The following is a 17812-nucleotide window of genomic DNA, read 5'->3' as shown; positions in this document are numbered from 1 at the left end:
TTATATTTCATAAATCTTTTTGATAGTGTTTCATCGGAAATTTAATTTTCAAGTCATATATTTATTGAAAGTGTTGGAAATTTGAATTGTTACAGCAGCAAAATATTACAATAAAGACAATCACATCGTACATAAGTAAATGGATTCTAAAAATGTTCACAGGAGTTCACAGCCGATAGTGAAAAACATCCTACATGTTGAACCTGCATGTCATGTAATCCATAGACTCGGCCTCCCTGTGTACTTTAATGGAATTCAACACACACACACACACACACACACACACACACACACACACACACACACACACACACACACACATACAAAGACAATAGCTTGAGGCCACTGAGATTGAATGAACTCTTGGTTCTCTGAAAAACGACCGTCTGGGTCTTCAGCAGAGACAAATTCAGTTCATTCCAATGTTTTTCCTCTCACTGAGCACACAGACTGTCCTGTGCAAACACATATTAGTGGCCACATTAAGTCTACACACCATGACTCACAGTCTGGTCGTCCTTGAACCTTTTTGGGCAGGTGGCAATTTTCCAGTCTGCCTCTTTATTTTATAAACATTCATGTTCATTATAAAATGGAACAAAATGAAACTTTGTGCGAGCTGCGGCATGTAAGAGGTTAATGCTGGGCTATTTATTAAAAGGTCAAATATTTACTGGCATTGAAATTTAACATGTAGCCACAGATTGTACTTTTAACTATATAAACATTCCCTGAGGCAGAGATAAACCCATTGTTTGGGTTCTGCACTTTCAGAGCAACATCTGCAGCAGGAGCATCCTGAAAGCTGATTGGTCACTTCAAACGTATTTAAGCTCTTACTGGTCTGATATCAGAACATTAAGGATACTTACACTAACTGTATCACAGCCCTCAGATCACACTTTAGTTTTTTCCTCAAGGACATAATTAAAAACGAGGAAGCATTTGTCGTGTTTCCCCTTCAAAGTAAAATTCACCAGATATCGTTCGCCAATTCTTTTCTGATCAAATTCTTTTCAGTTTTTATGTTGCTCTGCATACATCATCAAACAGTATTTTCTCTTTGACAATGTACATAAAATAATTTTTTTGTTGAATCTATTGTTAATGGGGGGTTTCCTGAAGCAAGACATGACCAAAAAAAGTAAGGGAATGTCAGGTGAAGAAATAGACATATTAATGCTATGTGTAGTTCAGTGCAGTCACAATAACAGCAAAGTAGTGGAGAGCAAAATAATGGTGAACAGATAACGTAACACAGCAGTTCAATTACATTCAGAGAGATTGCGCTGGTTGTGTGCATGCAATCTGTGGTCATGAACCAATCACAGGGTCATGAACATCACACTCACCGAACACTCGCTCGAGGTGGTTTCTTAGGATAATGTTCTGCTGCGTTCTCACATCAGCTCACTCAGACTTTGCATGAAATAAATGTAAAAATGTGAGGCAAGAATTGGAGTAATGTGATCTTTTTGACATTTAGCCCTTAGTTACACACACAATCTCCCCAAGATCTGCTGTATTTTGTAAAATCTGAAGATTGGACAGCCATGACTAAGTGAAAATAACATAATGTGAGTTGCATCAATCCATGCAGGTGACAATAAATGCATGGATTAATAAAAGTGTAGAGTTGACACATGCATTATATCATCATGTCATTTCTGCAGTTATCATTCTGCATCAGTTGAATACTTGAGAAGATACAATAACATACACTGTGGAGGAAAGGTGGTGAAACAACAACAGGAAGAAGAATAAGAGGAAATCAAGTTGTGAAAAGTCATTTTTTGCAAGTTGGGGTGAATGAACTCGCTGAGGTTTTAATCAACTGGGTTTGTATTTGTCTCCTCCAAATTCCCCATGATTACTTTTCCTGCTTGCTTTCATAATCTTCTGACTTCAGAGAGGAGAAAAGAGATGCAACATGTCCTCTAAAAAACTCCATCTCCTCTGCTGCTTGAAGTTCCCTCCCTACCACTGGTGTAACGCCACCGTGGACTTTTTTTTTTCTTGCTGAGACTACGTGAGCTTCCACACATCACTCTCGGTAATTCATACAGAAGGGAAAAAGTTGAACAGAAGGAGGAGAGAGATGCAGAGCTGGTTAGAAGGAGGAGAGTCTTACATAGGTGGACGTGACTTTTCTCACCTTCTCCCTCCTTCACTTTTTTCCTCTCCTCGTCCGTACCCTCTCTCCTCCCTTTTTCCTGCTTTATTTTCTTACTTTATTGATCTCCCTTTAATCTTTCTCTTTTCTAAATTTGTCCCTACTAATTTGTTTGCCCTTTCTTTGTGTCCTGTCTCACCTCGTCCTCGCCTCTGTCATCTCATATTGGCATGTCTACAGCCTGGGACTATCCTATTAGTCAGATAACTCTAACCCATTAACTTGGCAAGGGAATTAGGAGGAGTCAGGACACTGATATAAGAAGGAGTAAGCTGCTGTTGTCTAATCATGTTAAGAGTGCTAAGAGGAACCTTAGCTTGTTTCGGGGGTTTTTAAACAGCATACCTCTTACCTGTTTGCTGTTTTTTTCTTTTTTTCATGTATGGTTATAAATAGCATTTTTTAACAAAGCAACAATATCCTGCTGTCTTTTAACAGTCAAATTTGTCACTCTTAAAGATTCTTGGCATCGTACAAATATGCACCTTGTCTGATGACTACCCGTTGTCAGAAGTTTCAGGCATTAGAAATGACAATATAGAAGTAATCCATCTTTGTGCTGATGGTCATATTTGCTTTCATAGCACATTATTGATTCCAGTCCTTTTTATGACAAATTCAAAAAAGGCTCACGGGATACTCGATCCGTTTGAGAAGCTCCTCTTTAGATGAACCCATTCCTCTTTTATTTTGATCAGCTATTTTTAGCCCAAATTCTTTCGTGCTGGAGCATCCTGCACTCTCTGCAAAGCAAACCACAACCAAAACAGACAGGGACTTTTGTCACGTCCCTCTATTCTCAGCGCAGTAACATTGTGGTTTTCTAACAGATGTGGTCTACTGGTGTACACGTTGTTGACTTCCCGTTTTGTGGTGGCTAGCCATACAACCTAAGATTCTACACATAGAACTCAGAATTTTAATTTTCAGTGTTGTAATTCTGCTGCTATTATGGAGACAGCTTCTTGAAGACAAGTTTCTTGTGCTTGGTGAAAAGATATGTAGATACCCCCTCAGCCCAATGATGCCTCGAGGCCCTAATGATAAGCCAAATAACTTACACTGTGGCTCACTGTTGCCCCGTTACAAAAACATCATTTGCACCATTAACAGACCCAGATTCCATTGATGCAAGCTCCAGGTACAACGCTGGTACTAACTACCCTATATAGCCTCTTCTGGCTCCCACACCTCAATCAACCATGTAGACTGATGGGGAGCAAGAACTAGGACATCACCAGAGTTGTCTAATTGTTGTTTAATTATCCTTGGAGTGTCTTGCGAGAAAACATTTAGGAAAGGATCAATTGCACAAAAGGAAGACTTCATCCTGTTGACCACTTCATCGAGGATTAAATCATTAAAGCAAAGGATGTCATTGTTTCAGTGCAGGTAGATCGCAGATGGAACACTTTTTTCAGGTGGAGATTACTTTTTATTTTAAAAAGTCAGAACATCTCTTATATTTAAGAGTTGAGTTCATTTGGGTAATTATTGGTGAAAAAAATTGTCAACGCTTGAAAAAGCACTTTTTAAAAAATGGTTTGGAGTAATCAGCATGTCTCTCTTTCCTGACTGCATTATTGTCAATAAAAACTTGATCTTAAATAAAGTTCAATTGAACTTTGAATTTCTTTTTGTTGACTAACAGCATCTGTCATGGTTTGGTTCTGTTTCATCTTGTTTTAGTTTTCATTCTGTCCTTAGTGTTCTAAGGACAGAATGAATTTATTTATTTTTTTTGTCACTCGTGTTTCGAGACGTTTTGGATTTAGTTTTGTTTTGCCTGTTGTTAAATAAATTTTAGTTTCTGCAATTGGGGCCTCCCTCCCTGTTTTCCTACCTGAAACGTCACAGCATCAGTTCCCCATTTGGGTATGACGAACTATGGTGAAACAATTTTCTGAAATACAATGGAACTGTGCGGAGGATCACGTAAAAGGGCTCTCATTTCAGTGCCAGTGTAATCAGGGATAACACATGGTCTATTTAATCTGCTCTACTCCATTCAAGGCCTGCTGAATGACTTATCCTCTCCATTGAGTCAAAAATCTCCCCGTCAATGGCCTCTGCACAAAGACAGAGGGATGAGTTTTCACTCTGGTGAACTTATAATGGAGGTAATACATGCTTTACAGAAATGCAAGGTCAACTTGTCCATTTACGTAGGCCTGTTCTATTTGTAGTAACACACTGCCTCATATCATAATAGACTTTCACACCTCAGGCATTGTAGGCCAGGAAGGTGGGGGCTGACGCTTTGGATTTTCCTGTAAAGCAGCTATCCTTCAGCCATCCATATGCAGATTACATTTGATTTCATAATGCTGTTAAGTAATCCAACTGGTTTCAACCAGTTGGCTCAAATAAAATCAGAGACCCACAGGTGATCTGTAAGGCAGCTGGCAGTGTCGTATATTCTAGTTAAAACCAGTAACTTCCACTTACGAGCCAGAATATGTGACGTTGCTGTGTCTCAATAGGGAAACAGGCAAGCAGATGATTGACCAACAATCGTAAAGCCATAAATGTGTATTTACCAACAGTGATGCAATGCAAGGTTATAGGTCAATGGATTCAAACTTTCTCACGTATTTTGTCAGACACACCAACAAGGCCAGATCAGGTGAACCCAAAAGCTCATGATTGGAGTAAAAAAATCATATGACATGGCAACGAGTGGTGAATTAAGATTAAGATTCACGTCATTTATTGCTAATTAACATGATCGTGACAAAGGTCGAAAGCTGAAACACATCTAATAATAAAGTTGAGTACTGATGACAAACGTAACTGAGCTTTGACCTTTAGACTTTTATTTCTATTTGACGAACAAATCTTCATAAATACAGAGCTTTTTTATTTTTAAATTTTTTGTAGCTAAAAAAAAAGAAGAAAGTATGTTACATTTAGCCAGCAATTTCAAACGTGAATTTTACGCTATTCAATTATTATTTTCTGGAAACTTCTACCTTACCATTTCAACCGTTTATCAGCTACTTTTAGGTTGGTCCGAAAAATGTATGTAACTATTATATTATATTATATTATTTTATATTATAGTCCTATTGGTCTGCCTTTAGCTAACAGTTTAAACCATTTATCTTGCTTTTTCAACTATTTTTTACTGCTATTAGCATGCAATTTTAGCTGTTTATGAACTACAGTTAGCTTTTTCAATGTTCATCCATTACCTTAGCAATTTCAACTTCTTAAAGTCTCTCTAAGTTTTCAACCATTTCTTTTAGCTATTTCAACTGTTTTTGACTACTATTAGTTTTTTTAATCAACATGTTTAAACTGCACATCACATTTAGTAAAGCTATAAAAAAATAGTATCTAATACTGGTAGCCAGCTTCTTTTTAAACATTTACTGGTTACTTTTAGCTTACTAGTTAAATTGTTAATTTGTGACCTTTAGCGATCCATCCATTTGTTTGCTTGTCTATTTAAATAAATCACTTTTGGCAATTTTTGTGGCATTAAATGTCAATTTTCACATTTAAGCTTATCCTGTGTATCCAAAATAGACCTATTTACTTTTGATAATTCAAAAATGTATCTCTCAACTTTAGTTTGCGATTTAATTAATGTACGTTTAGCTTTCTATTTAAAACATTTATCCATTAAATTATTTAACTGTTTGGATTTCCATCCTCACTTGCTAAAGCATTGCGTCAAGACTCATCTCTGCAAGGGACAACAGATGGAAACGAGCACTTCCGCTATAATCTGGCATCTTTTACAGCTGTAATTGTCACAGCTGTTTATTAAAATGCACTGTCCCTAACAAATACATTAAAAAAAAAATTGTGATACCGTACTCATCTGCTTTCATTTCTTATTACATACCCCCTGAAAACTGCAGCATTGTGGGAGACCTCTGAGAAAGGCCTGTTACTATGTTATTGTCTATGGGTTGAAACAGTTTATCTAAGGGTAAATATGAATAAGTGTTAAAGCTGCACGTAGCCAAGATTTCTCTGAGCTCAAATGGGACAGGGACACATGACCGGCTAAGAAGATGAGCTAAGCAGGTAGGTGAGGGACGAGCTGCTGAGTCATGTCAAAGGAGAGACAGGGATTGGGCATGGTCACATGGGACAGTGAATCCGCATTCAATTCAATTAGCCTGTGTCTATAATATGGCATATTTACATGTTAATTAATGTGCAGTGTCTCTGTGTTTGCAAAATGTCACAAAACCAGCTTTATTATGGCAATCTTTTACCTTTTGCCTTTAACTGGAGCGAGTGGGAACACACATCTTTCGTCAGTAGCTTATTAAGCAGCTATTTGTGGAGATGCTGGCTTAGTGCTGCCTGTAACACCAAGCCAAGGTACTGTTTGTACGTTTGACACTGCATCTCCTCTCTCCCACAGAGATTACACACACACACACACACACCAGCAAAACACTACTACTAATGCAAGACTAAAGAAAGTCTAGACTGAGCACAACACAGACAGTTGAGTCACCAAGGATAACATTTCCAATAATTTTTCTGTTAAGTTGTTATGCATTGGGAATTAGGGGAAGATGCAAGCTGGTAAACTTTCACAAGCCTTATATTGTGTTGATGTGAGAGGGTATGTTTCTTTATTTCTTTCTTTCTTTTTTTTTTTACAGGGACAGTGCATATTAATAAAAATATCTGTAAATATGCCAGAGTTAGCCAAAAGGTTAATTTTCATCTGTTGTCCCTGGCCAGATTTTATAAAGGGCTCCCTAAAAAGTGATGGAAATATTCTGCTTAATCATAATTGCATGGCTTTTGTACAATATGCATGAAAATAACATGCAAAGCTTGGTATGCAAAATATGTTTTAGAGAGCAGTGAGTTTGACTGCTGGGGAAAAAGTAAAGCTGTCAGGAGTCACATCCACAAGTGTGTATTAGTGTGTCTCCCCACTTGTGTGTGTACGAGTCAGTTGGCAGTGAGTGGTAAACCTGACTGCAGTCACATAGCCAGTATTACAGCTCTGCCTGTGATTCAGACTTCTGGAAATACCAAATGCAGTGTGTGAATAAATGTGTGCGGAATAGAGACAGAGGGATGGGGAGAGAACTTGGCTTGCCACTGCAGCGACTAGCACCATTCGTCACTTCTTACCTGGTGGTCAATAACACTTTGTAAACATGTTATTATATTATATTCGTGCAAAATTGTTTTAGGTTTGTTAACTTCTTTTTTACTGCACCAATAGCAGAAGAACTAAATGTTAACTTATCGAATAAAAGCATTTACAAAGCAGGGAGAAAAGTTTCAGATAATTTACTTAAAGGCCTTGAAATTTGGACCTTCTCCTTATACGTAAACCTGCCCCAAAAAATGTATTAAATCTGTCTACTACACCCAATGCAGAGTGTTTGTCTTGTTAGAGAGGTAGCTGTCTGTCTTTCTTTAGTCACTCTAATGAAATTCCCCAGTAACTTCCTGAATGCACCCAGCTACGATCAGCCTGTTAAGCAGTATGCAACTCACAGTGCGTGACTCATGGATCCCGTGAATGATGGTTAAGGCAGGACTCAATGTTGACACTGCAGATTAGCTCCATAAAAGGAAACAAGAAGGGCTGACATAATATCATTAACGGACAATAAAGACAAGCGATCAACGGGCAGTGTTTATTTTCCACAAGTTCATTTATTGGTCCAGCGGATATAAAATCAACTCTTCAACATACTCTACTCTGTCATGCACAGTCGTCAGGTTAAAACAAGGGGCCTTCGCTCCAAGCAGTCATCCCAAACGAAATACAAATAAATTAAAATATAATAACACAGTTTACAAAAAAAAAATTCAAGTATCTCAAGCAACCATGTTAACAAAAGTTTTACTGAGAAAGGTGGCGTCCTTCTCATCAACTCGTGCGTCACATTCAGTCCAACGTACAAAATCACACACTATCACTCTAAGACTCCCAAGAGAGTCCCAAGCCATCTTCCATCCATTTCCAGTTATTCTGTATGTACACTAACAATTTACAAAGATATTATTAACAGCACACGTTTTAACAAAAATATAGGTGCTTATATTTGTGCGTTTCAGACATTGACAGCAAAAGGAAATTTGAAACATTGAAAATGAAGTTTCCCCATAAGTGGAAAGAGCTCTTACTAAATGAGTAGCATGTTCTGTGGACATGAAGCTACATAAAAAAAAGAATCTTCATACTGTGAAAGTTAAGGATTTAAATGATATGTTGAGTTATTAGGTGAAATGTGATGCCTCTTCTGCCAGAGAAAGAGCGAAGAGAAGCAGCATTTAGGCTTGCCAAACAAGCACTACAGGCACTCTACGGCATTAAGTCTCCTCCATTACTGTGAAGTTACTTTACATAGAAAACACAAAGTGACGCCAAAAAAAAACAATCAAAAGTAAAAATATATCCCAACTGTGCAAAAATAAACATCGCTATGTTGTGGCATAAAAAGGAGAGAATGACATAATGATGCTCCAGTGCTTCCAAAAGAAAAAGGAGTGTTAAGGTTTTAAATGATTAGGATGACAAAAACGAGGTGCGCTGAATGTGTAACCTAAGAATCAGGGTTGGTCTTTGGTCTCTTTGAAAAAATAAACCAGAACTAACTGGTTTCCCAGAGAGCCATCGGAGCAGTGAGTCACAGTTTACCTCTTTCAGTGAGAAAAAAGACAACAGGAATTTCAGATTAAGCAGCCTCAAAGAGAAAAAACAATGTTTGACAGTGGCAATAAAGGAAGCATTTAAGAGTGTGTGAAAGGACATTCAATAAGCAAGATCCTTTTTGAACAGTTAAAGGGAAAGTAGGTTGTGTCCTTCGTTGACGACACGACGCGATTATCATCTTCAATCTGTCGTCGGTCTACTTTCTCGCTTTAAGTCGGGTGAAAAGTTGTGAAACAAGTTCACTGGCAGGGCTGAAGGATGTCGTGACGAGATGAGTTTCTCCTCAAGTTCTGTAAAAAAACAAAATAAAAAGAAGTCAATTAAGTAAGATTTTAGATACTTTATTGCTCAACACAGAACATTTAGGGGCCAAGGATCTCACTAACAACACAACAACAGCCCTCTTGCATAAATGAACCCTGTAGTATCCTCTCATGCAGTGTAATCCCTAAACCACATGTTGCATTAGCTGTGCGTTCTCAGGCACTCATATCCTCTGTGATATTCTTAGAGGGCGTGACAGCTGCAGCAACGAGCTCACGAGTGTGCGAACAGGTCGAAGTGTGTTTAATGTGTGGGTGTGCGAGACGTGCAGCGATTTGATCCTCGGACGATTATGAATGAAACTGACAAGATCTTCACACGCCCAGCAGAGTTATCCACGCTGTGACCACAAAGCTCGCGCAGACGTGTTAGTTCCCCCTGATGCAGTCCATGAAGTTTACCGTGTGTTCATCAGTCACCCGCCTTTGTTCAAATTGTTTGCCGTTCTAGAGTAAAGATCCATCTTTGAAGTAAGTGTGGGGCAGAAAAAGTGTGAATCGAACAACACTAAACTCGTAAACTCAGTAGATTATTCCCATCCGGTGTAATGTGGCTTCAGGGCATGTTGCACTTGTTTTTGCTAAATGAGGCGGCTGACTTTCTTTTTAGATAGCGTTCAAAACATGTTCATACACAGCCAGGGACAGAGGTCGCAAATTAGCCACAGCTAGAAACCTGTATGGATGGTATCTACTTTGCACTGTTCATCACTTGAGTCCCTTTCGAGGAAACGGATGTAAAAAGGGTAAAAAGAACACAGCGTGATCTTTTTGATGAAGGGAGTGTCTATTGTTAGCTTGTAAGCATGTCTCTAGTACATCAAGCTCAAGCATTAGCACGTTACATATGTGCTACTTGAATCATTGGCCTCAGTTATTTTTCCTAAACTGCCTCAAAAAGGGAAACATATCTGATGATTACAGAGAAACTACTGCAGACTCATGCACAGTGAGCGTTCTGCTGGCAGATCTATGAAGCGACTGCAAAGCTTCTAACGTGCGTTTACCTTTGAAAGACTACGAGTGAAACCATTCTCAGATATTGGAGGGCGGTTCGTCTTAAAGCAGGAAAACAAAGGGCCAAAAATAAGCCAAACACAAAGAGACAGTCAGCATGGAACAACGTAGTGCGACAAGCACGTTGTGATGACGACAACAACAATGACGACAGCAGGCAGGAATTACAGGAATGTAAACTGAGAGAGTTTCCAGTTTACAAATACAGTAGAAAGGATTTCTTTTTTTTTTTCTATTCCCTCACTCCCACTCTTGTACAAAGTAGGATTTCCTATGAGTCAAGTCTGAGACAGTGCTCTGGGAACACATCCTGGCACAACATGTGACTCAATAATCACAATAACTGCAGTCAGGGAAAAGAGACACCAACAGTTGACACAATGTAAACAAAAACACGTAGACAGGAAGTGAGTAGAGGGATGAGACAAAACAGAGTGAGACCGACAGAAAGAGAGAAGTGAGCAGATACTTACAGGCAGACTTTGCCCAACCAGTGCTGTGAGGTGCAGAGCAGAGGAAGGCGGCAGAGGAAGAGAGAATGGGAAACAAGTGAAGCAAGCGTACATGCAGTGTATGTGCAGCCAATCAGAAAGAAAACAGATGAAAAAAAAAAAAAAAAAGTTTTACAGCAGTTCTTTGGACATCAGCTTTCTGCGTCCTATCAAATTGGCTCTAGCCTCAAGAAGCCTGAGTCAGTCTACTCCTGGTAATATCTTGCGTGTTGTTCTAGAGAAGCGTACCTGTCCAGCCAGGGAGAGAGGGAGGTGTGAGGGGCTGCAGAGGGCCAGGGAGGCAACAGATGGAGGCAGATCCTGGATCGGAGCTTCATCCAGGTCATCGATGCGAGGCTTCTTGATGTTTGACTCAGGGCTGGTCAGAGGAGTCACGCTGTTCCTCCTGATCAGGATGCCAGGGCCCCTTTTCACCTCCTGCATAGTAACAAGTATAACATGTGTGTCAGACTCAGAGATTAAGCCCGAGCTGCATCCTGTTGTTTTTAACTGTCGCCCGCAAAAAGCACTGTGGAATCTGTCTATCACGTTTTACCTCCGGTCTTTCTCTGTGGGTGTTCACTGCCTCCACATTCAGAGAGATTGACTCCACTTTGCACCCGTAGGCCACAGGGGTGAGCTTCAGCACTGTGTGGAGGGGACACTTCAGGTAGGGCATCTCATCTACAACAAACCAGCAAAGCACAAACTTCAATATCGACACAGGTGCAGCATGATAACTCCTATTTAGATGGAATTATGTCAATTAACAAGTTGGATTATGGGAGATGAAGTCACCCACCAGCACTCTTATCCAGGAAGTAGGCCAGCAAGCAGCGCATGACCGCCTGGTGGCAGACAACCAGGACGTTCTCTTGCCTCTCGAGGTCCATGATGACTGGCTCAACACGCTGCACCAGGTCCTGGTAGGACTGCAATCAGGAGAATAGGCTTGTTTACTACCACTTACTTGATCAACAGTTGTCTTTTAAAGGTCCCATATTATGCCCTTTTGGGGTTCATATATCTAATTTATGTCTACTAAAGTACGTTCACAATTGCTAATGTGTGTTTTCATTCATGTACTGCCGCTCCATGCAGGCTTTCTCATCTGACTGTATCTTTAACACTCAGAATCCCCCACGAAGAAAAAACAAAACGAGCAGGGTCCCCATGTGCCAAGTCTGATCTGATTGGTCGGCCGATCTGCTCTTTCGTAATTGGTCAGTTATCTGGTTTAGTTCTTGGATATGTCCCGCCCCTTTTTCCATAATAGGAATGCTACAGTCAGTCCGAGGGGAGCTTGGGTTTGCTACAACGAGTTTGTGATGTCACAAAGTGGGCCAGAAACAGAGCGTTACATGTGGCTATTGCCAATGCTAACAGGAGGAGAAGCCCCTTTTCTGCTGACTTTGAATTTTTGCAAACAGATGTGCTTAAACATGCACAAAGAGCATCTAAAACCAGAAAAAAAAATATGGGGCCTTTAATATTTTCAAAGTGAGGTGTGCAGTAGAAAAACACTGTGTTTACCTCTCCAGCAGGGTAGCGATAGTAGAATTTATCTTCATCCCTCAGGGAAAACTCGTCTGGGAATTTCTCCTTCACTTCATCGTACGTCATCTCTTCACACACTCCCTGAAAAAGAAATAACCGATAAGTTAGGCGACATGTTAAATAGCTGTGTTTGGTCGGTGTGGACAGAGTGGTAGTTTGTGAGAGTGGTACTCACAGCGTCTATCTCATTAAGAGCCTTCCACTGTTCATACGGGACTCCCAGGTGCTCTGCAGTCTGGATGCTGCGACACAGCTGGCTGCTCCAGACCTTCAGATCCTTCAGCTGCTGCTCCTCCACAAAGCGAGCCAGAGCAGCCGCAAACTAAAGCAAGCACAGAACACTATTTAAACGCCAGACGTTTATCCATCATGATGTTTCAAATCATTGTTCACCATGCGTTTTCATGCTTCCGTCTGAGGCTGTGTGTATACCTGTTTGCCTCTTGGTGAGAGTCCCGCGTCACCTCCCAGCCGCCCCTCCAGGTTGTCGGTGCTCTCGCCGTGCCGGCACAGGTAGATGGTTCTGGGCTGGACGTGGATGTTCATCAGGTAGTAGACGATCTTACTCTGGATGTGATCCTGGATGCGGTTGACGAGGAATCGTCGCCCCACATCGATCACCTTGATGAAGGAGAGGTCCCTGGAAAAAGGGGGGGCACAATCAGAATGGGATGTAAGTTGTTGGATTGTAATTGTTTTTATGTAAGGAAGGTACTCGAGGCAGCTAAATGGGACAATAAAGTGTATCATATGTATTATTAATGTCCGACTTTATATTTAAAATTGCAGAAAAAAAGTAACTAATGGGAATTTTACCTGTCATACTGATCAGGGTCCAGAGGCTGGTAGCTGGTTTTGTAGCATTCAATCCTCCTCTGGAAATCCAACATGGCGTCAGTCTTGTTGCAGTCGCGGTAGTCGGGACAGGACACCTTTACTTCCTGTAGAGTGAGGGCAGACTGTCAGACGGCAAACAACACGCCTGATTCCAGAGAGTTAGAAATGTTTCAAGTTGTCTGACACCGGGCAACTTGGCCATGTCATGTTTACTTACCATGATGTTCGATGCAATGACGCTGGGATCGTCGCACACAGACTCGATGAAAAAGATCTGTGAGTGACGAAAAAAAGATGGTTAAAGTGGCTGACTTTACTTTCATTTTTGTTCAGATAAAAGTCACATGTTGACTCCTCTGGGTTGCTATGACAGCGCTCACCTTGAAGCCGTTCTCGCTGCCAAACTTGAGGATCATGTCACGTCGATCTCTCGTCGTGTTAGTGGCATCGAAGACCTGAAAAAAATACGGCTTGTTAGAAAAGGTTTCAAACATTTCCCGCATCAGGATGAGGTTATAAAGAACAAAAAAGAAAAATTTTGCTTGACGGGGAAACTCACCGCAACTTGGCCTCCCTCATCCTTCAAATAGGACTTGACATCCCTCAAGGCGGCTAAGGCACACTGCCTAAAGAACAAAGACAGTGGAGGTGTTACTTGTGTGTTATAAATACAGAATATGTATCCGTCTTTTTGTAGTTGTGTTGCACTTACTGCCTAATTTTCACGGCACACTCGTTATCAGGCTTGAAGAAATCATAGGAGCTGTAATTCTTGACCGCCTCCCTGCGGTACTCTCCAACGTTGAACACTAGAAGCAGAAGGAGCAACATTAACACAAAGTCCTGAAGGTGGGAACGGGAGGCATTTCTGTTGTTTGGAACAGAGTGTCGGCATGCAACTGATTAGTTACTGAACACACTGACTGTGCTCACGATTTAAGGGAGTGTTTGTGTACCTTTGGTAGGCATGCCGATCCAGTTGAGGTAGCGGGTGAGTTTCTTTGACATGTATGTCTTGCCGCGAGCCGGGAGACCCACCATCACGATGACGGTGGGCGGGTTGGAAAAGTGGGGAGCACATGCGGCTGCAGAGAGGAATGGAAGAGGCATGAATGTCATTAGAACAAGCAGAGTATGTAGTGCAGCACCAATAGAATCAGCAACCTGAGAAAGACATTAATCAAGACCTGCATCCTCCCCAAACGCAGCGATGAAAGCAACCTCTGCAGCTCTAATCTCTCTTTTTCTTCATGCTGACACACTCCCAGCATGCACGTGGCTGTCTGCTGTCGCCAGACCATAAATTACATCTCACTGCACATTGACCCACTTCTGAACATGAGAGACTTTCACGAAGGATATGTGAGTGCTAGTTTCCCTCATATCTAAAGCTCCCTGAAACTGTGCGAAAACCACTTTTCCTGATCTGACAGCTGGTCTGACTTTGAATTATTTCCTGAGTTATCCTCTGGATGTGCATGATTTTTTGGTCTCTTTATCTGTAGATACAATTTTCAGCAATGCATATTGTCTGACACCCCCCCCCCCCCCCCCCACACACACACACACACACGCACACACACACACACACACACACACACACACCACTCCCAGCACAGACGGCTGCTAATCTTCTTTAGAACACAAAACCACATTATCTACAATCACAATTTGGTTCATCATCCCCCTACTCTCCACTATCTCACGTTACCTATACTGTCCAACATCCCATTAAATTCCCTTTTAAAAAAAAACAACAAAAAAAACAATCGTCTTTTGATAAAAGGTTTTATTACCCTGAATAAAGTCTGAATTCTAAATCAGATTTCAGGCACAAGACAAAGAACGTCAATCAATCAGCAGAGAAAATGTGATTCTCTCTTCATAGATCAAAAGGCCACATAAAGGCCTATATTTAATAATTCAGCCCCAATGTTTCCAAAACTATTCTAATCTAAGTTTGGTTGAAAATTATAAAGCAACAGTTCAGAGAGGGCTGAGAGTTTTTTCTTTATTTTGGTTAAATTTACATGTATTGAAATTCTGTCCTCAGCTTTGATTAACAAATAATAAAGGAGGAAGCAACTCGATGATAGGCTATTCAGTGATAATAGATCACTTTAAATTCCCTGTTTTCTGAGCATACACTGCTTTTTTAATAATCTCATCCCCGTGAACTCTTTGATTTCCAGCCAGAAACGACACAGCTGCAGCGTCGCACCATGCACACGCGCTTCGTCTCGACCAATTAGAACACGGCACCGCTTCTGAAGCATCAGACACAGGTTGCGGAGCAATGTTGTATCCATGGTGACCAGAGCGGGCTGTGACGTGTCGCGCGTGCTGATCAAGACAAGACCCCCATCGATAAACTGATGAGTAAAAAAGGCGTAGCGCAGGTGTACGGAGGAAACAGAAGCCAATCTCACGGCATTTCTGAGCTGCATTGAGCTAACTTTGACACAACTACAGCGGAGACATGCTATTAAAGAATATATGAGAGAAATTACGCTTTTAAATGACTTTATAACGTCCACTAACCGGCGTTATTAAGGTTATATTGCAGGAACAGAAGTCTCGTGATGCTAAGAGATTCCCTGGTAACTATCATCATAGAAAAGCAATTCTAAAGTCTTTAAAGACAAAAGGACTGAAATGTAAAATGTAACTTTACAAGTTTATGTGAAGCTATTTGAATTAGTGAACAGACAGCAAATGACCGCTACTCATGTGTGGTGTTGCATTATGAGAAAACACACGACAGCTAAAATAATAAAATACTCATGACATGTTATATAAAAGGACTTTACCTCTTCTTGGTGACGGCTTGTCATCCTTAGTGGGAATCCAGATCTTTTGGATCCTGTTCTGGGTCAGTTCCCTGGGCATTCCTTAGGACCTGGAGAGCCGCGCAGTGAAACGGGAACCGAGCTCCTTGAAATCCTTTTAAAAATATATATATATATTTATTTATTTTTTAGAAAAAAGACCTGTAAGGTACCGGTGCTTGTTAGAGAAAAGCTTCGTCCGTTCAGGCGAAATGAACCGGGTTATTCACAGAAGACGTCGGCAGAATAAACTGAGCCGGGATAATCTGCCGGTCTGCGGCACACATCCGCTATTTAACCCCGCGCGGCCGGGAAGCAACGTGACTGCGATGACGACATGCACACGCGCGCTCACTCAAATACACCCGCGCGCTCACACACAGAGGCAGTCGCAGCGCCACAGTGCGGTGAAATACGATTGTTACTATTTAGTTGGAAAGGTTCATAAACATTATTAGTCGCTTAACTTGATAAAACTGTACAGTATAGGCTACCGTCAGAATCTTATTAACATGTTCAAACCATGACCGAAGTCATGGTTTGAACATGGTTTAAAATTTCCACAGTAAACATTTGCACTATGTCACGTTGATTCTTCATCTAAAAACGAGCCTTTTTTCTTCACGTAAAAGTTATAAGCCTTGGTCTTTTAATTTGTGGAAAATAAGTCACTCCGCAGGATAATGCTTACTGTATGTTGATGAAGTCGTTTACTGCTATTGAGACAGAGATATCTACTTTCCTGTTTCGAGACTGCGATATTAATAATAAAGTTATATTTTATTCTAACGCAAAATAAACACGTTCTCCACGTAGAATGGTGCCTTGAAACAAGCTTGAGTTTGTTCAGTGTGAGATTAAACCTGCAGAGAACGTGCAGTCTGGCATATCCTCACTCTGCCCTCTCAAATTTCCATTGACTCATAGCGGGCATGATTAAATAGGCTATGGTAGTGATCTGGCATAAACCTCAAAATTCCCATTCTGTCGAGTGAACACAATCATTTTAAAGGCAAATCTTACTGCAGAACTTGAGTCTGTTGAAGTTATTGCAACTTTTTTTGGAGTTAATGTAGACCAAATAAATCAATTCCTTTTCTTTGTAGAGTATCCATGCAGATACCTGGACTGAGACTAAATATAACATGTCATTGAGTTTCTGCTGGTTTACGGTTTCAGTCTGACCCTCTGAGAGCAGACTGTGAATGGGGATAAGAAAGAAATAGATAAGAAATAGACACACATGCACACAGTCTTATCACGCTTACAGTATTTTAAACGTTATGCTAAAATATGTGAACCCTTAATGCTACAGTAAAACATAATTAAACAAATCTGTTTTTTTGCTGGTCAGTTCAAGTGCATCAATCATTGCTGACCTCATTATGAACTCAATCTTTTTTTGCTTTCGTCTTGTTTCTCATGTTGTGACGTCTTTTTCTTTATTTTCACAATGGAAGAATTAAGTTGACACGATAGATGTCTTTTTTTTTAATGTAGTTTCTCATTTTTTACAGTGTGCTGAAATTCCTGTGTTGCCTCAGTTTGAACTTGAAGTGCCCTGTGACATTTCCTGCTTGTTTTGATGGCTTGTGATAAAAGTAACAAACGTTTTCCTGTTGATCAATTGAACAAAGTGCAGCTGGGTAGTTGTGATATTTATGTGTTGAATATCCTCGTCATGTGAAAACCGCAGTCGGTTCTGCAAAAAGCCAAAGAAACTTGGTCAAGGTCAGATTGTGATCTTTCTTTCAGATATGAAACTTGTCTCAGTCTGAACTGTGAGAGTTAAGTTGGAGAAAGTGTGGTTGTGAAACCAAACATAGTCTCACCTCCTGATAGTGTGAATACATTTTTTAAAAAGCCATGAAAGCCAAGTCTGACCGTGACTCAGATTGTATTTGGTCCCAAGAGAAAAACTGCTTCTCCATCTT

The 17812-nt window shown here is 40.6% G+C and overlaps 1 protein-coding gene across 3 annotated transcripts; it reads right to left on the bottom strand.

Annotated features, from left to right (window-relative positions):
* Nucleotides 1–7802: 7802 nt before the first annotated feature.
* Nucleotides 7803–16217, bottom strand: pfkfb3 (6-phosphofructo-2-kinase/fructose-2,6-biphosphatase 3). Of its 3 annotated transcripts, none has more exons than XM_079334608.1 (15): nucleotides 15861–16216; nucleotides 14007–14135; nucleotides 13763–13859; nucleotides 13610–13676; nucleotides 13431–13505; nucleotides 13268–13324; nucleotides 13030–13154; nucleotides 12646–12853; nucleotides 12389–12535; nucleotides 12190–12294; nucleotides 11459–11588; nucleotides 11213–11340; nucleotides 10906–11094; nucleotides 10639–10661; nucleotides 7803–9115 (listed from the first exon to the last, which is right to left on the bottom strand). In XM_079334608.1, exons 1-15 carry the CDS (start codon nucleotides 15937–15939, stop codon nucleotides 9109–9111), a joined length of 1566 nt encoding a protein of 521 aa, XP_079190734.1. In that variant the 5' UTR covers nucleotides 15940–16216; the 3' UTR covers nucleotides 7803–9108. The 3 variants fall into 3 exon arrangements, with proteins under 3 accessions (XP_079190734.1, XP_079190733.1, XP_079190732.1); XM_079334606.1 differs by lacking the exon at nucleotides 7803–9115 and adding an exon at nucleotides 9667–10206 and having other exon boundaries at nucleotides 15861–16217; XM_079334607.1 differs by lacking the exon at nucleotides 10639–10661.
* Nucleotides 16218–17812: the final 1595 nt, after the last annotated feature.

This window comes from Symphodus melops, assembly GCF_947650265.1.
Source record: "Symphodus melops genome assembly, chromosome: 22".
NCBI classification, from domain to species: domain Eukaryota; kingdom Metazoa; phylum Chordata; class Actinopteri; order Labriformes; family Labridae; genus Symphodus; species Symphodus melops.
This window is presented reverse-complemented; position numbering and strand designations above follow the sequence as displayed.